At 39.2% G+C, this 24,623-nt stretch overlaps 7 protein-coding genes across 7 annotated transcripts; 5 read left to right on the forward strand and 2 right to left on the reverse strand.

The window, feature by feature from the left end:
• Positions 1–1,159: 1,159 nt before the first annotated feature.
• Positions 1,160–2,645, reverse strand: LOC108123978 (uncharacterized). The gene has a single exon (XM_017239438.3). It carries the CDS (start codon positions 2,604–2,606, stop codon positions 1,332–1,334), a length of 1,275 nt encoding a protein of 424 aa, XP_017094927.3. The 5' UTR covers positions 2,607–2,645; the 3' UTR covers positions 1,160–1,331.
• Positions 2,646–3,086: 441 nt separating this feature from the next.
• ppk13 (pickpocket 13) lies at positions 3,087–5,125 on the forward strand. The gene is made up of 7 exons (XM_043211453.2): positions 3,087–3,480; positions 3,536–3,662; positions 3,719–4,003; positions 4,061–4,148; positions 4,289–4,374; positions 4,431–4,909; positions 4,974–5,125. The coding sequence occupies exons 1-7, from the start codon at positions 3,318–3,320 to the stop codon at positions 5,123–5,125; spliced, it is 1,380 nt and encodes a 459-aa protein (XP_043067388.1). The 5' UTR covers positions 3,087–3,317.
• Positions 5,126–9,240: 4,115 nt separating this feature from the next.
• On the forward strand, positions 9,241–11,370 carry LOC122321477 (uncharacterized). The gene is made up of 3 exons (XM_043211454.2): positions 9,241–9,579; positions 10,210–10,342; positions 10,394–11,370. Exons 1-3 carry the CDS (start codon positions 9,430–9,432, stop codon positions 11,281–11,283), a joined length of 1,173 nt encoding a protein of 390 aa, XP_043067389.1. The 5' UTR covers positions 9,241–9,429; the 3' UTR covers positions 11,284–11,370.
• A 1,489-nt stretch (positions 11,371–12,859) lies between these two features.
• On the forward strand, positions 12,860–14,991 carry LOC108123977 (uncharacterized). The gene is made up of 3 exons (XM_017239437.3): positions 12,860–13,200; positions 13,831–13,963; positions 14,015–14,991. Exons 1-3 carry the CDS (start codon positions 13,051–13,053, stop codon positions 14,902–14,904), a joined length of 1,173 nt encoding a protein of 390 aa, XP_017094926.3. The 5' UTR covers positions 12,860–13,050; the 3' UTR covers positions 14,905–14,991.
• Positions 14,992–15,237: 246 nt separating this feature from the next.
• Positions 15,238–16,686, forward strand: LOC108123962 (uncharacterized). The gene is made up of 3 exons (XM_017239403.3): positions 15,238–15,632; positions 15,687–15,961; positions 16,023–16,686. The coding sequence occupies exons 1-3, from the start codon at positions 15,281–15,283 to the stop codon at positions 16,674–16,676; spliced, it is 1,281 nt and encodes a 426-aa protein (XP_017094892.2). The 5' UTR covers positions 15,238–15,280; the 3' UTR covers positions 16,677–16,686.
• A 317-nt stretch (positions 16,687–17,003) lies between these two features.
• LOC108124015 (uncharacterized) lies at positions 17,004–18,368 on the forward strand. Its single transcript, XM_017239494.2, has 3 exons — positions 17,004–17,319; positions 17,376–17,644; positions 17,703–18,368. The coding sequence occupies exons 1-3, from the start codon at positions 17,004–17,006 to the stop codon at positions 18,366–18,368; spliced, it is 1,251 nt and encodes a 416-aa protein (XP_017094983.2).
• A 14-nt stretch (positions 18,369–18,382) lies between these two features.
• On the reverse strand, positions 18,383–24,623 carry tadr (torn and diminished rhabdomeres). Its single transcript, XM_017239493.3, has 9 exons — positions 24,251–24,623; positions 22,147–22,292; positions 21,855–22,049; positions 21,489–21,580; positions 21,276–21,413; positions 20,540–20,694; positions 19,504–20,170; positions 19,340–19,438; positions 18,383–19,257 (listed from the first exon to the last, which is right to left on the reverse strand). Exons 1-9 carry the CDS (start codon positions 24,262–24,264, stop codon positions 18,688–18,690), a joined length of 2,076 nt encoding a protein of 691 aa, XP_017094982.2. The 5' UTR covers positions 24,265–24,623; the 3' UTR covers positions 18,383–18,687.

Below are 24,623 nucleotides of genomic sequence, written 5' to 3' on the forward strand. Positions count from 1 at the left end.
AAAAAGTGTGTCAGCCTTTAAGACCACGTAGCGCGAGCCGTTAACTCCCTCTGCCCACCCCCTGCCACGCCCTCCCATCTACCACGATTGTGGTCAATATTGATTTGCGGTCATTGCGGATCATATTTATTAGCCAAATGGCGTAAGTGGTGGCCAACAGCTAAAGACTCGTTTGTTTTGTGTCTTCACACGGGTTAATTGAAAATGCTGTATAGCACAACAATCGTAACAATTTTTCGGATATTGCATTCATATAATTTTTCGTAAAGTTTATTGTTAAAAATAGTCTTTTTTTATTATGAATTTGATTTGGTTTTCGTAGAGTCTTTTTTATATTTTTTTTTGGGCATTTTTTCGCATTTGTTAAAAAAACGTGACCGTTAAACTAAATTATGTGTTGAGTACACCCGTCGAGAGATTTTTTTCGATTTTATGCTTGTCAGTCAATGTTGTGACGGTATTGTTGTAGTAACGGCTGCTCTTGTGATAGGTCAAGTTGTTTATGGGCTTTTTTCATTGTGGTTGGTATAGTGTTTTTTGTCACAGATTTTCATTGATCTTTGGGTGGCGGCAACCGCAGCAAATTTTTAAATTGCTCTGGGATCATACCCATTTTTTATAGCTTTTTATTTTTTAAAATTATGCAATTTTTGTGTCGTCTTTAAGGAGTCTTTTGGCACACATTAAATTAGTTTTAGTTATTTAGTCTTAAACTATAGTATATTCACTCCACAACATTCAACAACTCACATTTTTAATTTGTTGAGTAATTTTTTTTTTTAATATTTAATTTCAGGATATAATGTTTTTTACTTAATCGCGTAATGACCGTTTAGTTTTCAAGACCCGTCAGCAGTTGTGGATTTGATCGCGGCCAATTGGCAACTGAATTTAAGTTCGCCTCCAGTCTGTTAACCAACAGACAGAGACGGTCCGAAGCCGGAGATCGGATCCGATTGCAGGTTTTGGACACAACTTGAAAGTTTTCAAAACTTAACAAAAAAAGAAACGACAAGCTATACGAAAATGAAAACGAAAACTCAACGAAGCATACGACAAAAGCTGAGTAATCATATTTTTTTAGGGAAAATTTAAGCTGGGGTTAAGGGATTTTCTTCTGCTTTTTATGGGCCTATGATTATAACAATTAATCAAAAAATTTACATTTTAATTGCAGGTTTCATATATTTCATAAACTTGCTTCTTATTTTACAAATCATAGCTCATATTCTGTTTATTTTTTATTTTATTTACATTAACTATTTTTATACACAATAAAGGTGCCCTAAGTTTTAACAAATAATCAACAAATAATATTATTTATGCCCCATTTACAGATCCCCTTTTAAAACAAAGTTATCCACAAAGTCCTGAATCATATCCACCATACGATTTCGGTAGAGCTCATCAGAGTTAAAGGCCTCCAGACAGATCTCGATCCGTCGATTACTGAAGAAGTCATTGAAGCCATCGGCGGAGCTGGTCAACTTTTGGGTGCAGGAGGGCGGGAGCATGACCAGGTGGCAGAAGAGGCAGCTCTCGATCAGTCCAATACTGCGGAACTCCTGCACCGAATCGAAGAAACTCTTCTCTGGTATGAACCGAGCTATATCCAAGTCGGCTCTCTTGAGAAACTCTCTCATGAAACTATAGTACTGAGCCAGTAACTCGTTGAGATGTTGATCCCGGAACTGCTTGGAAGTGGGTATGGTGAGGACGGTGATAACATCCAGGGCTGGAGGAGCATACCTAGCCAGTTGGAAGTCAACTATTCGGCACTGAAACGGAGTCTCTCCATATTTGCCATACTGGAACATAATGTTGTTGGCCCACAGATCACCATGAAGCAGAGTGTTCTGGTACTTCTTTGAAGTCTTGACAGCCTCGAAGATAAACGACATCTTCTGGGTAAAGTTCTCCAGAATATATTCAAGCTTGGACTCATATTTGGGTATCAGTTTTACGAACTCCTTTAGCACTTTGCAAGCGTTATTGAAGTTCACCATCCTAAGATGATTTGGCTTTACTCCGAGAGGATAGGCATTTTCGACAACCGCCTTTGGGTGGGATTCTGGTAGCTTCTTTCCAGTTCTTTGCTCCTGGATAATGGATCCGGCATGCATGGCAGCCAGGGTTTTCAGGCAACATTGCAGCTGTCGGTAGTCGAGCAGTCCATCACGGCCGGCGCCCATGCGGTAATCCTGATCCGCCAGATTCTCAAATACCAGCAGGTTTTTATCCGCGTAATAGCAATTGGGTGCTACTGGGGCGCAGGCCTTCTGAAGCTCGGGTAGTACATCCTTGTAGACGGCAATCTCCTTCTGGAACACCCCAAAATCCTCCAGATACTCCATTCGTGGTCCATTGCCCTCGGGAGCTGCCTTCGAGAAGAATGTCAGCTGCTTCCGTTCCTCGGGATCGTGAAGTTGTACGGTGACCTGCAGGTAGAAGTGACTGCCCAGATATCCAGCCGGGGCATCTGACGTGGACTTGAGTTCATAGCTAATTATATCGAAGCCCGGGTCCGAACTGGGCACATCCTGATGTAAATATCGCTGGCATAATCCGCGAATTTCGCTGGAGCTAAGTACCAGTTCGGTAGCCATCTCAACGGTAGAAAAGTCAACTGTTAAGATTTTCCGTGTGTTCTCGGCGCTTTATATTCCCTAATGTTTGACTTTCACTCTACAGCCGAGACTATTGTAAATTTTTTGGAGATAAAGAAGAATCCGTGTTTGCATTCCCCCAAGCGGGGTAATACCCTTTTAAACAATAGCAACGAAAATCTTTTTTGTCTTATTTGCTTTCAGCCTAGACAGGGAATAAATTAAGGGTCGGGTGTTTTTTATTTTTAATAGTAGCGAGACTGATATTTCATCTTTACCGACAGTTTTAACCACAATTTTTCCTACAGTGTTAGAAAAATTATATTGTCTAAATATTTATCAAAATCTTCCTAGTTTATTTACTTTATAAACACGCCTTATAAACACGCCACTCACACTTCCCAGTTGGCAACAAATTGCTAGGATTTCGTGGGGATAAATTATAGGGCTTTACAAGTGTGCTTATCAAACAAACGTTGACTTATATTAGTTAGTATCACAATTAAGAAAAGTTTACTTCACCAAATGTTAATCCAAAGCTAAATGTTTATTTAATTCCCCGTGCGTGTTAGCTGGCTGGGAAAATAAGCATATGACGAAATAGAACGAGATGAATAACCTAGATATTTGACCGAAACCTGGTCATAATTCAGTTACATATTTTAGAAACATAGCAGTTGCATAAGAGACCTCAAAGGGAACACTACCAGTATGAATTTTAGTAGAATCTTGGAGGAATACCTGAAGAATTCCACTTTGCATGGAGCCAGATTCATTGTGGACAAGGATGCCAGCTGGATAGAAAGGATTTTCTGGGTTCTTTGTTTGGTTGTGTCTTGGTATGCTTCATGGCTGCTTATTAAAGCTTCTTTAAGTGAGTGATTATGAGTATGAGCTTTAAGGATTATCTATAAAATATTATAATTCAGGTGCCTTTGAGAATAATGCCATTAGTTTCGTGGTAGAGAGTTCCTATCGCGATTGGAGCACCAATTTCCCAGCCATTATAGTTTGCGAGTCAAAAAATATGGATAGGATTCAAGAAGTGGCAGAGCAGTGAGCTTACAAAATATCAATTTTTAACTAATATATTTATATATTGTATTCTAAAGATTATGGGGCTCTGATCATGACTTCACCTTGGAGGAAGTTCTCAGTGAGATTGCCTTCTTTCGTGGGGAGTCCTACCACACAGTTCACGAATGCAGTGGCCCGGATTCGACCACCTCCTGTTTCTATTCAAACTTCTCCTATTATGCTGAGTTGGTCAGAAGCAGCTGTGTGGACTCCATCAGCAATTGCGAATGGAACAGCAAGCCCTTTGAGTGTTGCAAGTACTTTCATCGCATGGAAACCGAGCTGGGTATTTGTTATGCCATTAATTCACTCCAAGCTGGGTAGGTATTTATTTTTTTAATTTTTATTAAATCTTTTCTAAGTATATATATCTTTAGGAAAAACAAGGGCCCAAAGCTTAACATGTACTCGAATCGCTACACCGGTCCGGGTACTTTAAAAATGGAATTGCATACGGAAGCCACGGTAAGTTTAATACAAAAATTGGTAAGAAGACGAAACTTAACGAAGGTAACATCCTAAAAGCATGCTATTCACATTTGAAAAGCTTCAGCCATGGCTATTTTAATTGTTTTTTGTAAAAATAATTGTTTTTAATATTAAAGGTCTTCATTTTGGGCACAGAGGAGGTACCCACATTGGTTACACCCAAAACTGACTTCCTAGTGGTTGGTCCTTACATATCCTTTGTGTAAGAAAATATTAATAATACTATCAATTTATATAATTATATATATAAATTTTCAGTCGATATATCTCAAAACGTGACATCGAGAACGACGAGGAGATTCGCCAGACTAGTGTCCATCAAAGAAATTGTCGCTTCGCTGACGAGAATATCCTGGGAGTACACAACTATTACAGCTACAGTGCCTGTACAGTGCAATGTCGCAAAGATCGACAGATGGAGCTGTGTAACTGCTCCAGCCACCTATCCCCTAACTCCCCCGACTGGCAACTGTGCAACATGGACGGTCTGGAGTGCCTCAACCGGAACTATGAGGATCTCTCGGTCATCATTGCCAAATGGTCGAAGCGTCGTGGTCGCAAAGGTCTGGTCTGTGACTGTCTGCCTTCCTGCACGGAGGTGGACATAACCACGGTATATGACAGCAAGGATACTATGACAGGAACACAGGCCATTTCCAGGATTGAAGTGGGATTGATTGAACTTCCTACGGAGCGATATAAAAGGAACTTGGTTCGTGGCAAGCTGGATTTAGTGGGTGAGTTTATTTCTAAAATCTATCAATATTTATTCTAAAATATTTCTTTTTCTATTCTACAAAGTATCTATTGGTGGCACTACGGGTCTCTTCGTGGGTGCAAGTCTTCTTAGCTTTGTGGAAATTATTTATTACATCACTATTCGGCCGTATTCCACTTACATGTACGAAAAGTATCGACTTAGGCGACTAATGTTGCCCAAACGATTTCACTAGAATATAATTATCAAATAAAACTTAAAGTGATTATGCATTACTTAAGATATTTGTATGATTTTGTATTTATGATGACAAATTAATGGAAACATGAACATTCTTCTAAGAGCTCCACCTCAAAAATATGGAAAATGCATGGGAGCCCAATATCACCCACCGCGAAGGCCATATCTTTGCTAATTTCTATCTGATCCTTGAGCGGAGTACCTTAATCGATTTGTGGAGTGATTCTCCATTAATCTGCATCAAAATCTGGATACAAATTATTTTTGCACTTTTTTGTCAATTTTTCTGATGGGTCCCCTTCAAAAATGCTGAAAATGCATGGGAGCCCAATATCACCCACCGCGAAAGCCATATCTTTGCCAATTCCCATTTGATCCTTGAGCGGAGTACCTTAATCGATTTGTGGCTCGATTCTCCACCAATCTGCATCAAAATCTGGATACAAATTATTTTTTCACTTTTTTGTCAATTTTTCTGATGGGTCATCTTCAAAAATGCTGAAAATGCATGGGAGCCCAATATCACCCACCGCGAAGGCCATATCTTTGCCAATTTCCATCTGATCCTTGAGCGGAGTACCTTAATCGATTTGTGGCTCGATTCTCCATTAATCTAAATCAAAACCTGGAAACAAATTATTTTTTCACTTTTTTGTCAATTTTTCTGATGGGTCCCCTTCAAAAATGCTGAAAATGCATGGGAGCCCAATATCACCCACCGCGAAAGCCATATCTTGGCCAATTTCTATCCGATCCTTAAACGGAATGCCTTTATCGATTTGTGGATCGATTTTCCATTAATCTGCATCAAAATCTGGATACTATTTATTTTTTCACTTTTTTGTCAATTTTTCTGATGGGTCCCCTTCAAAAATGCTGAAAATGCATGGGAGCCCAATATCACCCACCGCGAAAGCCATATCTTTGCCAGTTTCCATCTGATCCTTGAGCGGAGTACCTTAATCGATTTGTGGAGTGATTCTCCATTAATCTGCATCAAAATCTGGACACAAATTATTTTTTCACTTTTTTGTCAATTTTTCTGATGGGTCCCCTTCAAAAATGCTGAAAATGCATGGGAGCCCAATATCACCCACCGCGAAAGCCATATCTTTGCCAATTTCCATCTGATCTTTAAGCGGAGTACCTTAATCGATTCGTGGAGTGATTCTCCATTAATCTGCATCAAAAGCTGGACACAAATTATTTTTTCACTTTTTTGTCAATTTTTCTGATGGGTCCCGTTCAAAAATGCTGAAAATGCATGAGAGCCCAATATCACCCACCGCGACAGCCATATCTTTGCCAATTTCCATCTGATCCTTGAGCGGAGTACCTTAATCGATTTGTGGCTCGATTCTCCATTAATCTGCATCAAAATCTGGATACAAATTATTTTTTCACTTTTTTGTCAATTTTTCTGATGGGTCCCCTTCAAAAATGCTGAAAATGCATGGGAGCCCAATATCACCCACCGCGAAAGCCATATCTTTGCCAATTTCCATCTGATCCTTGAGCGGAGTACCTTAATCGATTCGTGGAGTGATTCTCCATTAATCTGCATCAAAAGCTGGACACAAATTATTTTTTCACTTTTTTGTCAATTTTTCTGATGGGTCCCGTTCAAAAATGCTGAAAATGCATGAGAGCCCAATATCACCCACCGCGACAGCCATATCTTTGCCAATTTCCATCTGATCCTTGAGCGGAGTACCTTAATCGATTTGTGGAGTGATTCTCCATTTATCTGCATCAAAATCTGGATACAAATTATTTTTTAACTTTTTTGTCAATTTTTCTGATGGGTCCCCTTCAAAAATGCTGAAAATGCATGGGAGCCCAATATCACCCACCGCGAAAGCCATATCTTTGCCAGTTTCCATCTGATCCTTGAGCGGAGTACCTTAATCGATTTGTGGAGTGATTCTCCATTTATCTGCATCAAAATCTGGATACAAATTATTTTTTCACTTTTTTGTCAATTTTTCTGATGGGTCCCGTTCAAAAATGCTGAAAATGCATGGGAGCCCAATATCACCCACCGCGACAGCCATATCTTTGCCAATTCCCATCAGATCTTTAAGCGGAGTACCTTAATCGATTCGTGGAGTGATTCTCCATTAATCTGCATCAAAAGCTGGACACAAATTATTTTTTCACTTTTTTGTCAATTTTTCTGATGGGTCCCGTTCAAAAATGCTGAAAATGCATGAGAGCCCAATATCACCCACCGCGACAGCCATATCTTTGCCAATTTCCATCTGATCCTTGAGCGGAGTACCTTAATCGATTTGTGGCTCGATTCTCCATTAATCTGCATCAAAATCTGGATACAAATTATTTTTTAACTTTTTTGTCAATTTTTCTGATGGGTCCCCTTCAAAAATACTGAAAATGCGTGGGAGCCCAATATCACTTACCGCAAAAGCCAAATCTTTTCCAATTTCCATCTGATCCTTGAGCGGAGTACCTTAATCAATTTGTGGAGTGATTCTTTATTAATCTGCATCAAAAGCTGGACACAAATTATTTTTTCACTTTTTTGTCAATTTTTCTGATGGGTCCCGTTCAAAAATGCTGAAAATGCATGGGAGCCCAATATCACCCACCGCGAAAGCCATATCTTTGCCAATTTCCATCTGATCTTTAAGCGGAGTACCTTAATCGATTCGTGGAGTGATTCTCCATTAATCTGCATCAAAAGCTGGACACAAATTATTTTTTCACTTTTTTGTCAATTTTTCTGATGGGTCCCGTTCAAAAATGCTGAAAATGCATGAGAGCCCAATATCACCCACCGCGACAGCCATATCTTTGCCAATTTCCATCTGATCCTTGAGCGGAGTACCTTAATCGATTTGTGGCTCGATTCTCCATTAATCTGCATCAAAATCTGGATACAAATTATTTTTTCACTTTTTTGTCAATTTTTCTGATGGGTCCCCTTCAAAAATACTGAAAATGCGTGGGAGCCCAATATCACTTACCGCAAAAGCCAAATCTTTTCCAATTTCCATCTGATCCTTGAGCGGAGTACCTTAATCAATTTGTGGAGTGATTCTTTATTAATCTGCATCAAAAGCTGGACACAAATTATTTTTTCACTTTTTTGTCAATTTTTCTGATGGGTCCCGTTCAAAAATGCTGAAAATGCATGGGAGCCCAATATCACCCACCGCGAAAGCCATATCTTTGCCAATTTCCATCTGATCCTTGAGCGGAGTACCTTAATCGATTTGTGGCTCGATTCTCCATTAATCTGCATCAAAATCTGGATACAAATTATTTTTTCACTTTTTTGTCAATTTTTCTGATGGGTCCCCTTCAAAAATACTGAAAATGCGTGGGAGCCCAATATCACTTACCGCAAAAGCCAAATCTTTTCCAATTTCCATCTGATCCTTGAGCGGAGTACCTTAATCAATTTGTGGAGTGATTCTTTATTAATCTGCATCAAAAGCTGGACACAAATTATTTTTTCACTTTTTTGTCAATTTTTCTGATGGGTCCCGTTCAAAAATGCTGAAAATGCATGGGAGCCCAATATCACCCACCGCGAAAGCCATATCTTTGCCAATTTCCATCTGATCTTTAAGCGGAGTACCTTAATCGATTTGTGGCTCGATTCTCCATTAATCTGCATCAAAAGCTGGACACAAATTATTTTTTCACTTTTTTGTCAATTTTTCTGATGGGTCCCCTTCAAAAATGCTGAAAATGCATGGGAGCCCAATATCACCCACCGCGAAAGCCATATCTTTGCCAATTTCCATCTGATCCTTAAGCGGAGTACCTTAATCGATTTGTGGAGTGTTTCTCCATTAATCTGCATCAAAAGCTGGAGACTCTTTAAGATTTTTTGGATTATTCCCTATTAATCTGTATGGAAATCTGGATGCATCGGATTAGGTCGCATGCAAATGATAATGAAAAGCATCGTACAGAAAGTAAAACAAAAGGAGCTATTCATTTTCTTACATAAGTCACAAATAGTTTCGATTTCAATCAAAAGGTACGCCCTTAGTTAGGTCTTATCACTAAGATAAGTGTGTAAGTCCCTTACAGCTGTTTGCTGGGATGGAAACAAAATAAAAAGTGAGAAAAATGTATAATCTCGCTCAGTTGCGATCGGCCAACACACGTAGCTATAGTTGGCTGAGTGGAAAGTGTCGGAAAATCTGTGACAGTCCCGTCTGCGGTCTAGAAAGAGAGAAGAACGAAGAGTGGAGGGCCGGAAGAACGAGAGCGCGAGAAAGATCGAACGTATACGTAATACGGCTAACGCTGCGTATACGCAATATGGAACTAGATCACTCCGAGGCTGTCAAAATATTAAAAAATGTCAAGAGAGGCGAAAATGTTGAAATTTTGGACTACCAAATGGATAAAAATCTGAATGCGGTTGGTTATCTTGGCGATTACTACAATTTGTCTATAAAGTATTGTAGTGTAAGTACTATAATTTCTTTATTGCAAGGAATTTTTAGAAAAGATTGGATACAAAGTAGGATGCTGTAAAATAAGAGTGGTGGCGTGAAAGTCATAAAGTGTGATAAAGGATAAGTACTATCAAAGTTTGTATAATTGAAGCTTCTATATTAAAGAAAGGCTAAGCTCCATTATATTCATGGTGTCTAAAGTAAAATATATAATAATAGATTGATATTTGAAAGAGCTTAATAACTTTTGTCTTGTCAGCTTGAAAAAATTTCCAATCTAATTGGTTTCTAATCAATTTTGTAATTTTAATCTATAGATTTCCCTTTTACCTACAATAAGCTAATTAATTTCTAAGCAAAAATTAATCAATCATCTGTCTTTATGAGTGTTTTCTAAATTAAGAGAGATAAGATGGAAATATGTTCCGTTTTTATTGACAGCTGATTTATTATAATGAAGATTTATTTAAACATTTGATCTATTTGGCAGAATATTATGTAAAACACATTACTGAATAACTAATATTTATTTATATTTTCACTAAAACTTAATAACTATTTAAAAAAGTAAGAAAAACTTTACATTTTACATTGTAAATATTCAAAGAAAACTTTGATATATGGTTTTGCCTACTTTCAGGATGGAGCTGTTCAAGAAGTGCAGCTATTTATTAAAGCTCTTCCATTACTGAGTGCAGAATTGCAAAAGGAGGCTATTTTCCAGAAGGAAGCCTGGCTCTATGAAACCCTTCTGGCTGATATGAGAAAATATTGTAAGTAGCCCTTGAGGTTTTAAAAAGTATTATAAAAAAAATCCCCCACAGCCAGTGTCAAATGGTGCCCGGAGTGCTATTACACTCGTTCTGATGTCATGGTCTTGGAGAATATCACATTAAAAGGCTACAAACAGTCTGGATCTACCGAATTGAATGATATTCATATAAATCAGTTATTAAAGTCCATGGCAGCTTTTCATGCTGCCAGTTTTGTTTACGAACATCGAACTGGGACCAATATTGGCCAGGCCTACGGCGATCATTTGCTGGAGATTACTGTAGCCTCGGAAATAGCCTGGTTCACCACAGGGCTCTCAGCGGTTCTGGCAACTATACGAAGCCTGCCCCAATACCAAGGAGCCAAAGACCTCGAGTTTATAGACACCAAACTAAAGTGTATATTGGAAGAAATTTACGAGCAGGCGGCTCCTTCGAAAAAGTACAAGAATGTCCTGTCTCATCGGGATCTTTGGTCGGGAAATATCTTCTTCCCAATTGATGAAACCGAGCCAGCTCTACTGATTGACTTTCAAACTTGTCGATATACTCCCCCAGCAGCGGATTTAAATTTCTGTCTTTATCTAAACCTAATTCCAAAGGATCGAAGACTGAAGGAAAAACAATTTATTGATTTGTATTACAGATATTTGCAAGATAATCTTGTAGACATAGGCCTACAGAATCTACTCATCAGCAAGGCAGAGCTTCTAGAATCCTATGAAGATTTCAGATTATTCGGCACCGTCTATCGAGCTGTGGCAGCCACAATTGTCAAGGTTCCAGTCGAGTTCGTTACTAATGATTTCAAGTACGTGGATCGATCTGAAGTTATCCTGAATTACATGAGGACCAATCAGGAGTTTAGGATCTACATGGAGGAGTGCTGTGTGGATGTCATGAAAATAGCCTTGACGAGGGATGCCAGGGCAGCCAAGTGAATGAATCTTATTGTGGCTGGGACAGCTGATAAGCGAGAGTAGCCTTCTAGAGTCGATAAGAACAGATTGTAAATATATAAACAAATAAAAAAAGACTATCAACGATATGTTAATACTCTATTTTTAAAGGGTATAAGTTAAAAAAAATAAATTAAGGGTTTCAATTTTAAGGGATTAAACTTTCGACGAAAACTGACCTTTTTTTGTAATTTATAGAAATTAATACATTTATACTACAACGTTTGAACTTATATACCTTTAAAACTAAAGAGTACTTTTGTTTGGTATATCATTTTAAACACCTTGAGCGGAGTACCTTAATCGATTTGTGGCTCGATTCTCCATTAATCTGCATCAAAATCTGGATACAAATTATTTTTTCACTTTTTTGTCAATTTTTCTGATGGGTCCCCTTCAAAAATACTGAAAATGCGTGGGAGCCCAATATCACTTACCGCAAAAGCCAAATCTTTTCCAATTTCCATCTGATCCTTGAGCGGAGTACCTTAATCAATTTGTGGAGTGATTCTTTATTAATCTGCATCAAAAGCTGGACACAAATTATTTTTTCACTTTTTTGTCAATTTTTCTGATGGGTCCCGTTCAAAAATGCTGAAAATGCATGGGAGCCCAATATCACCCACCGCGAAAGCCATATCTTTGCCAATTTCCATCTGATCCTTGAGCGGAGTACCTTAATCGATTTGTGGCTCGATTCTCCATTAATCTGCATCAAAATCTGGATACAAATTATTTTTTCACTTTTTTGTCAATTTTTCTGATGGGTCCCCTTCAAAAATACTGAAAATGCGTGGGAGCCCAATATCACTTACCGCAAAAGCCAAATCTTTTCCAATTTCCATCTGATCCTTGAGCGGAGTACCTTAATCAATTTGTGGAGTGATTCTTTATTAATCTGCATCAAAAGCTGGACACAAATTATTTTTTCACTTTTTTGTCAATTTTTCTGATGGGTCCCGTTCAAAAATGCTGAAAATGCATGGGAGCCCAATATCACCCACCGCGAAAGCCATATCTTTGCCAATTTCCATCTGATCTTTAAGCGGAGTACCTTAATCGATTTGTGGCTCGATTCTCCATTAATCTGCATCAAAAGCTGGACACAAATTATTTTTTCACTTTTTTGTCAATTTTTCTGATGGGTCCCCTTCAAAAATGCTGAAAATGCATGGGAGCCCAATATCACCCACCGCGAAAGCCATATCTTTGCCAATTTCCATCTGATCCTTAAGCGGAGTACCTTAATCGATTTGTGGAGTGTTTCTCCATTAATCTGCATCAAAAGCTGGAGACTCTTTAAGATTTTTTGGATTATTCCCTATTAATCTGTATGGAAATCTGGATGCATCGGATTAGGTCGCATGCAAATGATAATGAAAAGCATCGTACAGAAAGTAAAACAAAAGGAGCTATTCATTTTCTTACATAAGTCACAAATAGTTTCGATTTCAATCAAAAGGTACGCCCTTAGTTAGGTCTTATCACTAAGATAAGTGTGTAAGTCCCTTACAGCTGTTTGCTGGGATGGAAACAAAATAAAAAGTGAGAAAAATGTATAATCTCGCTCAGTTGCGATCGGCCAACACACGTAGCTATAGTTGGCTGAGTGGAAAGTGTCGGAAAATCTGTGACAGTCCCGTCTGCGGTCTAGAAAGAGAGAAGAACGAAGAGTGGAGGGCCGGAAGAACGAGAGCGCGAGAAAGATCGAACGTATACGTAATACGGCTAACGCTGCGTATACGCAATATGGAACTAGATCACTCCGAGGCTGTCAAAATATTAAAAAATGTCAAGAGAGGCGAAAATGTTGAAATTTTGGACTACCAAATGGATAAAAATCTGAATGCGGTTGGTTATCTTGGCGATTACTACAATTTGTCTATAAAGTATTGTAGTGTAAGTACTATAATTTCTTTATTGCAAGGAATTTTTAGAAAAGATTGGATACAAAGTAGGATGCTGTAAAATAAGAGTGGTGGCGTGAAAGTCATAAAGTGTGATAAAGGATAAGTACTATCAAAGTTTGTATAATTGAAGCTTCTATATTAAAGAAAGGCTAAGCTCCATTATATTCATGGTGTCTAAAGTAAAATATATAATAATAGATTGATATTTGAAAGAGCTTAATAACTTTTGTCTTGTCAGCTTGAAAAAATTTCCAATCTAATTGGTTTCTAATCAATTTTGTAATTTTAATCTATAGATTTCCCTTTTACCTACAATAAGCTAATTAATTTCTAAGCAAAAATTAATCAATCATCTGTCTTTATGAGTGTTTTCTAAATTAAGAGAGATAAGATGGAAATATGTTCCGTTTTTATTGACAGCTGATTTATTATAATGAAGATTTATTTAAACATTTGATCTATTTGGCAGAATATTATGTAAAACACATTACTGAATAACTAATATTTATTTATATTTTCACTAAAACTTAATAACTATTTAAAAAAGTAAGAAAAACTTTACATTTTACATTGTAAATATTCAAAGAAAACTTTGATATATGGTTTTGCCTACTTTCAGGATGGAGCTGTTCAAGAAGTGCAGCTATTTATTAAAGCTCTTCCATTACTGAGTGCAGAATTGCAAAAGGAGGCTATTTTCCAGAAGGAAGCCTGGCTCTATGAAACCCTTCTGGCTGATATGAGAAAATATTGTAAGTAGCCCTTGAGGTTTTAAAAAGTATTATAAAAAAAATCCCCCACAGCCAGTGTCAAATGGTGCCCGGAGTGCTATTACACTCGTTCTGATGTCATGGTCTTGGAGAATATCACATTAAAAGGCTACAAACAGTCTGGATCTACCGAATTGAATGATATTCATATAAATCAGTTATTAAAGTCCATGGCAGCTTTTCATGCTGCCAGTTTTGTTTACGAACATCGAACTGGGACCAATATTGGCCAGGCCTACGGCGATCATTTGCTGGAGATTACTGTAGCCTCGGAAATAGCCTGGTTCACCACAGGGCTCTCAGCGGTTCTGGCAACTATACGAAGCCTGCCCCAATACCAAGGAGCCAAAGACCTCGAGTTTATAGACACCAAACTAAAGTGTATATTGGAAGAAATTTACGAGCAGGCGGCTCCTTCGAAAAAGTACAAGAATGTCCTGTCTCATCGGGATCTTTGGTCGGGAAATATCTTCTTCCCAATTGATGAAACCGAGCCAGCTCTACTGATTGACTTTCAAACTTGTCGATATACTCCCCCAGCAGCGGATTTAAATTTCTGTCTTTATCTAAACCTAATTCCAAAGGATCGAAGACTGAAGGAAAAACAATTTATTGATTTGTATTACAGATATTTGCAAGATAATCTTGTAGACATAGGCCTACAGAATCTACTCATCAGCAAGGCAGAGCTTCTAGAATCCTATGAAGATTTCAGATTATTCGGCACCGTCTATCGAGCTGTGGCAGCCACAATTGTCAAGGTTCCAGTCGAGTTCGTTACTAATGATTTCAAGTACGTGGATCGATCTGAAGTTATCCTGAATTACATGAGGACCAATCAGGAGTTTAGGATCTACATGGAGGAGTGCTGTGTGGATGTCATGAAAATAGCCTTGACGAGGGATGCCAGGGCAGCCAAGTGAATGAATCTTATTGTGGCTGGGACAGCTGATAAGCGAGAGTAGCCTTCTAGAGTCGATAAGAACAGATTGTAAATATATAAACAAATAAAAAAAGACTATCAACGATATGTTAATACTCTATTTTTAAAGGGTATAAGTTAAAAAAAATAAATTAAGGGTTTCAATTTTAAGGGATTAAACTTTCGACGAAAACTGACCTTTTTTTGTAATTTATAGAAATTAATACATTTATACTACAACGTTTGAACTTATATACCTTTAAAACTAAAGAGTACTTTTGTTTGGTATATCATTTTAAACACCTCGCCAACTTAAACAGTTGTGATTCAAATCCCGAGCGGTTAAGACCTGATAATAAATTCGTAATCGCAAAAAAATGAGTACCGCGGAATACAATCCCATACTGACGCGTAAAAATCGCTTGGAACTGTTTACCTTAGATGAGTGTAAAGAGATTTTGGCTAATTTATTGGCCGATAAGAAACAAAGTGGGGTCTTGACAAACTTTGAAATAGTACCGGCTTTGGAGCATGTGGGTTTCTTGGGGGAATACTTCCACCTACATCTCAGGTATCAGTTGGAGGGTCAAAAAGATGAGCAAATCACACGATTGTTTGTCAAATCGGTGATATTTCAAAATGCCAACATGGAGTTCTATATGGAAAAAATGGGCATTATCAAAAAGGAGATGAAGCTATATGAATTGCTGAATAAGTTGAAGAAGTTTTGTAAGTTTTATGATGGATTTTACTTTAAAAACTATATTTGTGATGAAATTCCAGCCCCTCATGTCTGGTGCGCCAAGTGCTACTTCACCCGCGATGATCTCTTCGTAATGCAGAATGTAGAAGATATGGGCTATGTGGCCTTGCCACCGGGGACTACTTTCCTCAACAAAGACCAATTGCAACCAATATTGAAATCCCTTGCCACTTTACATGCCAGCAGTATTGCTTTTGAAAAACAGGAGGGGAAAACCATCGGAGTTGAACTGAGGGAATGGTTAAAAGAGATGTCTGTGGATCCAGACATTGAGTGGTACATCACGGGATTGAATGTAAGTTTGGTTAATAATTTACATTAAACTTGACAAGTTATAACACTTATTTACATGACAGGCTGTGTTAGCCGTGGCTGCCACACATCCCAAGGTGCGGGATAATCCCCAAGCTCTGGAATACATAGCAAAGGAGCTACCACGTTGTCTGGACAGGGTGTATTATATGGTTAATCCCTCCCCAGTTCATAGAAATGTCTTTGTGCACCGCGATGCCTGGGGCGCCAACGTCTTCTATCACAAGGACCAGCCTAAGGATAAACGATCCATTCTTGTGGATTTCCAACTGTGCCGATACTCCCCACCTGCCATGGACTTTCATCTAGTCAGTTATCTCAACTTGGAGCCCTCAACTCGGAAGATAATGTTAAGTGATTTAATTGATATTTATTATGAAACCTTATCGGAGGAACTCGAACAGATGGGAATCGATCCGAAGAAAGAGAACTTGAGCAAAGGAGAATTCATACAATCCCTTGAGGATTTCTCACTTTTCGGTGTAACTTACAATTGCATTGCAGCCACTATACTACGACTTCCAGACAACTACCTAAAACACCTCAAGGACAAGAGTCCTGCGGATTTTCATCGCTTTTGCAATGTGAATCGCACAGAAGATGTACTCCGTTTGATGAAAGATTATCCGGAATTTGCTGATTATATGTACGAGTGTGTGGGGGATTTGCTGGAACTGACATATAATAAACAAAACTGATTAAAAAAAATTTGGTAAAGCCTTACTATCTCTCTGGTCGCCTGGTAACACGCTGGCTAGTTATTCGACCTCTTGGGGGATTATCTTATCGGACATCGTATAGTATGTTAGATTTGTTGGGGATTTAAAAAATATGAAAGTAACAGACTTTTTATTGTACAAGAATTTTAATGTTTTCACAAACATTTTTTATTATTTTATAATCTTATAAAATGATAATCAAACTGAAAAAAAAGATATAAGTTATCTTTTAACCATTTAGTGGCGAGATGCTTCATTTCCATCTTAGAAGTCAAGTGGATAACATCTTTTAGAATATTTTTACGAATGGATCTTCTTACTTCAGAGGAATGTTTGCTTATAGCTCACAAAACCTTTCCGGACAAGGATAAATCCAATTTGATTCTTTTGAATGTTCAACTGCAAGCCGGCTCCAAAGACCTGATGGGTTATATGGGAGAGTATTATAAACTTAATTTGGAAATTGAAGATGTTGTGGAAAATGAAAAACATAATCTGGAATATTTCATTAAGTGTTTGCCAAGAAACAACCAGCCTCAAAGAGAAGAATGTGAACGAAAGGGTGTCTTTCGGAAAGAGTCCGCAATTTACAGCCAATTGTTGCCACAAATACAGAAATATGGTGAGTTCTTTATTATCTCATATTATATATATATTGATTTTAAAATTAATTTATAGCCACCAAGAAGCTTTTCCCCAAATGCTATTATAGCCGCAATGATATTCTAGTTCTGGAAGATCTTACCATAAAGTATAGACACCTCAAGCCTTCGGATAATTATACCAAGGAGCATTACAAAGTGGTTTTGGAACACTTGGCTGACATGCATGCCAGTAGTATAGCCTGGGAAGAAAAGGATAAGATTAATATAAATGAACGCTACAGGGATGTGCTGGTGGAGTTGCTTTTGAGTACCGGAAATAGTTGGTATATGACAGGAGTAAAGGTAAGTGTTTAAGACAAGAAGTTAAGCCTATGTTTCTAGAAAAAATATTCTTTTTTAGGCCATAGTTTTCTTGGCAAGTCGTCACCCTCAATTACAATCCAAAGAAGCACAATATTTCATCAACAATAAACTCTACAACCTCTTAACCAAAGCTGAAGAGTTAGTAAAGCCCTCAAAGACCATCAGAAATGTTTTCTGCCATAGGGATACTTGGGATCGTAATATTTTATACCAATTTCCAAGCGAATCTTCAACGCAACCCAGTGCCTGTTGTATTGTGGACTTTCAGTTGGCAAAGTACTGCTCACCGACTTTAGATGTTTTATTTTTGCTTTATATTGTGGCCTCTGCAAAAGTCCGAGAAGAGATATATGACGAGTGCCTGGAACACTATTATAACTCCCTAAAATCGCATCTAATTCGTTTAGGTTTCGGAGAGAAATTACCCATCACCCGAGAGAACTTTCTGGCGGAGTGCCAAAGGACTCGACTGGCAGCTTTAATAATTTGGGCTCTAACCGAACCACAGACTAAAATGTCGGCCGCGGTTTCCAATCGATTGAGATCTGAAGAACCTGAAAAGTTTGATTTCTACCTCAACACCGATCGAAGTGAATTATTAATAAGGGTTATGAAGCTGCAGCCTGGATACGAGGAGACTATCATGTTGCCCATCAAAGAACTGGTAGATTATCTCATGGCGAATGAGAAGCTATATCATTAACTAGAAAATCAAAATCCATTTTAGAATTTTAATTTTTATTTGGAACCTATTTGTAAAGAGAGTCATCTAACTAGAGTTGCATAAAATACATAAATTTTGACAAACAATTTCTAGCTAGCTATAGTTTTTTAGGCATTCGTGTGGCTCGAAGCTAGATCATCCCAGAGATCCTGGCTAAACGGATCTCGAAACTCCAATGGTGGCAAAAGGCAAGAAGCTAATCAGTCCAGCAATCCTCGTCGTCCTCCTCATCAAAGTCTCTAACATTGAAGTCCTCGTGGAAGAGATCCTCGCCCTCCTCTTCCGAGGACTCTGACTGTCATCTGTGGCCGTTGATACGCTGCGGCAGGCTCACCACGCCCACTCCCTTGGGCGGTCTGGGTATCCGAATGCTGGTCGAGGGTCCTGTCGACAAATTCGACGATGATCCTGCCATTGCTGAGGCGCATCCAGTTCCAGAGTTTGTTTTTCCGGAGACACTCGGTATCAGATGGGCATTCATCATGCTTGTGGGCTCAAAGCAATTGCAGCAATACTTATCGCACCTGACCACAAGGATCAGACCAGCCAACAGCCAGATGACCAATCCTGGCCACGAGTGTACGGCAATTTCCGTAAACATGATGACACCCATCAGCAAGGACATGCCACAGATGACGGGACTGACGTTGATCACACTGCCCGTGTACTTGGGTATGAAGCCCATCATAATAGTAACAATTAGGACTCCAATTCCTCCTGTTAGTGCAGCTGGAGCCCAGTGCATCATTAGTCCTGCCACGCAGAGGGCAATGCCCAAGGCAATCACCACCAATGCAAAGATGGTCACGTGCCAGGAACTTCCGGTCGGCACTCGCACACTTCGCTCCAGGGGTCCTGCGGTTGTGACCTGGTTTGGAAAGTGTAATTAAATAAATAAATAAAGAGTAATGGTTTTCTTTTATTTTAAATTGCTATAAATGGATTCTCACCTTAATCTTTTCGCGGTATTCATCTACAATGGCATCAATATCCGTAGAGGTGTCCGAATCGCTTTTATCAAACTTGTCAGGATACTCAAAGTCTGATGGCTAAAAATTAAACAAAATAAGTGATAAGGCTTTAAGCTCTCATGGTTGGATTTATTTCCACTCACCGGTGGCTCTCCGTCCGACAGAATGGTGGACTCCACATCCCTGCCCTCTCGCTGCGGACACGGCGAGGTGGGCTCACCCAGGAGCAGCCACTCCTTCTCCAGTTCCTGTTTGTTCTTCGGCTTGGTTTTGGGTTTCTTTAAGCCACTGTGCTTTGGAAGACCAATATTCCAGAGGCTACGTTTCAGCCGGCTGGAACTGGAAGTGGCGGCACTACTGCAACTTGTGCTCTTGGCTATCGGCGCCGTGGACAGGCGACTGTACGACAGTGAAGACTCGCTGCTGGGGGCCATGAATTTGGGCCTATATGGAGTGTACAGCAAGTAGAAGGCCCTCAGAAAAACTCCACCCATATGGCTGGCCGCCAACGTATAACTCAGATGTTGCAGCGGACATGCAAAGGCCAGCATGGCACACATGCTGCCGGCAATGAAAACGGCCAAAACGGGATTGCCGCTCTCCGAGCTCTCGTAACTGATTTGCTTGGACAGAATCCGCCATTCCGAGGTGGCCAGGCGGACTACAATGCCATATAGTTCGGGAAAGAGCTCCAAAAAGGCCGCAGAGCTGCTGAGAAGGAGCATGCAGGCCGAGGCAGGAACCAATTTATGGAAGCCACTTTCATCCAGGATGTTGAACAAAGGCACGGCCACATACTCCTCATGGGCTCTGGAAAATATATGTTATTTTAGTTCAGTTATTGCTTTGATTTATTGATAGAGATTGGTAGAGAAAATATCTTTAAAAAAAGTAACTAAATTGACAAAGACATGACCATTTTTATGAGCCTTGAAGGTCGTAATGTCTTTAAAGAGTCACTCTTAAAACTAAAACTCCCAAAAATATAATATTATGACCATTGTTTTGTTTATATGTCAGACGGACAACCGAAAATGGCTTTAAGGACACGGGTCCATAACGAAAACAGAACTCCCACACAATGTTGAAAGCTCTATTTAAAATTCCATTTAAAATTTGAGGGGGATTATCCCTGATTTATCTCTTCCATGTTTGTCACACATTTTCATTTACACTCACTTGTAGTGCACAATTGTGGAGAGACAAATGGCTGTCAGGAGCAAGGATACGCTGACTAATCCTGTGATTAGGGTGCCCATGAAGCGGCCACTTCGATGCTGTTGCGGCCAATCGCTGGGGAACGAATACGTGAGCAGGGCGGTGGCCAAGAAGACCTGTGGAAGGATAATGGTAACAGTTATTAACTGGATTATGATTGCTAATACTAGTTAATACCCGGTAATAGAAGCTAATAACAGGTGGCTTAAAATAGAACGTTTAATTGGAAATGAAAAGGATTTTCCCAAAAGTGGCTAATGTCATGAAAAAATAGGCTTTTTATCTTTGGAAGATATTAATTTGTAAGTTTTTGAATAGCTTCCATAAAAGCTATATTTTATAACAAATTCTTATTAATAAAAACTCGTACAAGGTATTACCAACTTCGGTCTAAGGGAAACCCAGACATTTTTACCTTTTTGCTGTCTGACTGGTGGCTTTCCACTATGGAATGTCATAAAAAAGGGGGGCAACCAAAAAACCAAGCGGGCCAGTACGTGTCATAATCAAAAGCCCGTATCCTGTGGCTTCAGCTGCGGTCACGCAATGGTTCCCAGTCACGGCACCAAAAATCGATTGGATTCAGAACAAATAAAAAACAAAGAATAGGGAAACCTACTCCAGTCTGGCATAGTGCACTGACCCAATAATGTCGTACGGGGGCTAGAGAGGTCAGAGGACAGCGGGAGAGACTTACACTGCTAATGCCATCAGGCTGGAAGTAGTTATCCGCAGACCAGGCCAACAAATTGCCCCGCCACCAGCCCACGGCACTGAGAATGGCGTTCAGGCCGAGCATGCCGAGTGTCAGGATGAGGCTGAAGGCCCTCGAGTGCTGTGAATACATTAATGCAATGAGTATGAGTATGAGTTCAAGTCTGAGTCTTAGTTGAGTGTCAGTCGCACACACCTCCAGTCCCAGCATGAACATCCCGGTGACCAAGAAGACAACCGAAACACCAAGAACATCGGGCCATGGCTCGTTGGTGGGTGCATTGCGTCCTGAAAGTAGGCAACATTAAATTTTCACTCAGCACAGTGGGTGCCAGAATATTGGGAACGTGCTGTGGGCGTATTAACATAAAAAACAAACGTGCTAGCTTAGACATGAATAAATAAAACTAAATTAAATTAGGTTTTCTACAACCTTAGTTTGCCTATGCTAGAATTAATATAAAATTAGTTTTTCTTTAAAATGTTTAAGTCAAATCCTTGAGATTTTTATCCTAGATCCTACTATCTCTTTTTTCTTAAATTTTATTTTCTTAATACTTACCCAGTATAAGAATCCTGGCCAGACCACCCGTCATGGCATCAAGACAAGCACTCAGGGTCCTGGCAAAGGCGGCACAAGCACACATGGCAGCCAAAGCATCCAGCCAGATGGCCAAAAACAAGCAGCCAAAATCAAATTTATTAGTGGCCCTCACATATGGCATCTGCAGGCTGCGCAGACTCGTCTTGCAGCGTGCTAATTCACAAAAAAAGAAACAGGAATATATGGTTTCCATTAAATATACATAATCCTTTATTCAAATCGAGAACACCTGGCCAAGCCTGACCCTCACCTGACATGATGCCGTAGATGGTGGCCAAAAGGACAGCGAACAGGAGGCTCGGGGCGGATGCCTCATTGTAGACAATCAGATAGGCGATTACCGAGGTCCCGAGGGCCAGGCGGGCGCCACTGCCACTACAAAGCACGTCCAGCACACTGAAAAGGGATATTCTATATACACTGTTAAAAGGACAAAAAGGACAGTAAATCCGCTTAATTAAATAAAATTGCTTTACAGCAGCCTCCCCTAATGAATACAAAATTGCGTAAATTAAAAGAGAGCGCGTTTCCTGGTCTTTTTGCGACTTAAGTTCATTAGTTGAAATAAACTCGCGCGGTCAAAGTGCGGAGTGTGTTTGCAATTTCAACGGAAATGGTTCTTAATGAGGTTTTTATTTAAAACTTAGCTATGATTAAAAATGATTTGCTTTCAATTTAATGGCTCGTTAAGCTCAAAATTGTTCTGAAGGGCTAAAACGTGTCGTGATAAAGGGGTTTTATTACAACTGAATTCTTTAAATTGTTGTATTAAAATTAAATACAGTTTATAGTTACAAACATGGTTTTACTCTCATATTTTTCAATTAAAAAATTAACAATTTATTTGCACTTCTGCAGAATCAAAAATATGTAAAGATTTTACAACCGAATGCAATGATTATGCAGGTGAAATGACGTGACGACTCTGTCACCTTTCCAGGGACATGACTTCTGTGGTTGGACTGACATGAAAACCAACACAACGACAAAAAAAAACACCTATACAACCGCAGCTGTAACCACAGCCACGTGTACAAGCACACACCCCCACACCCACACAAAGGAAATGCAAATTCTGTGCCAGGAAAGTAATTTTTGGCGCCAAGCTGACAGTGCCAGAGAATGCACTTTGGACAATAATTAAGATACATGATATGGTTTTAGTTCCTTTTACTCTATCAAGTGTCTATCTATAATTTTTATTAAAATTTAAGAGCTCATTTTATAAAAGTGTTATAATCATTTCTCATACAATTTTTTCCCAGTGTTTTAAGAAGAAAGAGGAAAGCCAAAGGAGACTGCGAGCTGTTTGCTTTCTGCGGCTTGGCTTGCTCTCGAATGACTCATGGACAGACTGTGTCCCGGGGATATCCTGTTACGCCATTAAAACCCGAGCTCCTTCTGTTCCCCCTCTTACCCATAAACTGTTGATTGTAATTATGTATGTGTGTTGGTTTTTTGCATATTTTAAGCAGCCCGATTATCCTAATTACATGACAAGCTGCTCCTGCTGCTTGAGCGCCCGGGCTTTTAATGCAGTCGGTAGGTCAAATGTTGGCTATCACTTTCGGTAATCAGGGTAATAGAATATTTTAACCTATATTTTTCTAAGCCTATATTTTATTATTCTCTAAGTGTATATATATTTTTGCCAAAAGCAAACATATGAAAAGGCAAATAAGTAACTCCGAGAGAGAGCACCAACTTTTTGGCCTGGAACAAGTTTCTTGAGTAGATTAATTTATGGGGGACCCCAATGTGGATAATTATTTGATAGACATGCCTGACATGTGGTCATAATACAGAATATATAATAAACTTGCACAATTCTCCGAAATTTATAAGCTTCATAAGAGGCAAAAAAAGTACACTGAATATAAAAAGAATGTAATTATTTCCGGGGGTTAAAGTTTCTGGTAATTGGGTATTTTTTAAAACTTAAGTATGTTGAAAAATTTAAGTTATAATAATAATCTAAAAGCTAAAACATGTATTTGAACTATAAACCTAACTTTACTATTTCAGAACTATTTTATAATTCGTACAACCCATTATGTATACGCACTGTGTGCCACTAATTGTATGGGCCAAGGCGAAATGGCAGGAAACCCGTTGCCAGTCAGTGTGACGCCGCTAGAATAAGCCAAAACAAAAACAAAAAAAAGAAAGCAAACAGAAAGCAGACAGAAGACAACAAATAAAGGCAGACAATGAGGAGAAAACCCACACACATGGCAATCAAAAATCAATTTATTGATTACACGACTAATATCAGTCATAACAACTATCTAGATATGGTCAGAGCTATATGCGAAATGAATATGACTGGCATTCACGATGTCTACGAGTCCTACCTGCCACTCGACATTGCTCTTGTTGGTGGTTTTGTTGTCGTAGCTTTTGTGGTTGTGGCAGCTAACGCTTTTGATGGTTTCCACTTTCCTGGCAATTGGCCAGAATCAAAATGCGATTTGTGGCTCGTTTTGTTGCAGAACTTTGCCGATAGTGGCTGACATTTTTAGCATCAAGCTAAAAGCTATATCAGTGATCTTTACTTTCTATTAGATATCTCTTATATCTGTTAGACACTCCACACACACACACATTAACTGATTAGGCTTTGGGCTGCTTATTGGCCCAGCGTTTGAGTGGCTTGGGCCAATGATTTTTGGCCCTTGACACGTAACCCGGGACACGTTCGAAGGGACCGCGTAACCGCTCACCAAA

This window comes from Drosophila bipectinata, chromosome 2L, assembly GCF_030179905.1.
Source record: "Drosophila bipectinata strain 14024-0381.07 chromosome 2L, DbipHiC1v2, whole genome shotgun sequence".
Taxonomy (NCBI): Eukaryota; Metazoa; Arthropoda; class Insecta; order Diptera; family Drosophilidae; genus Drosophila; species Drosophila bipectinata.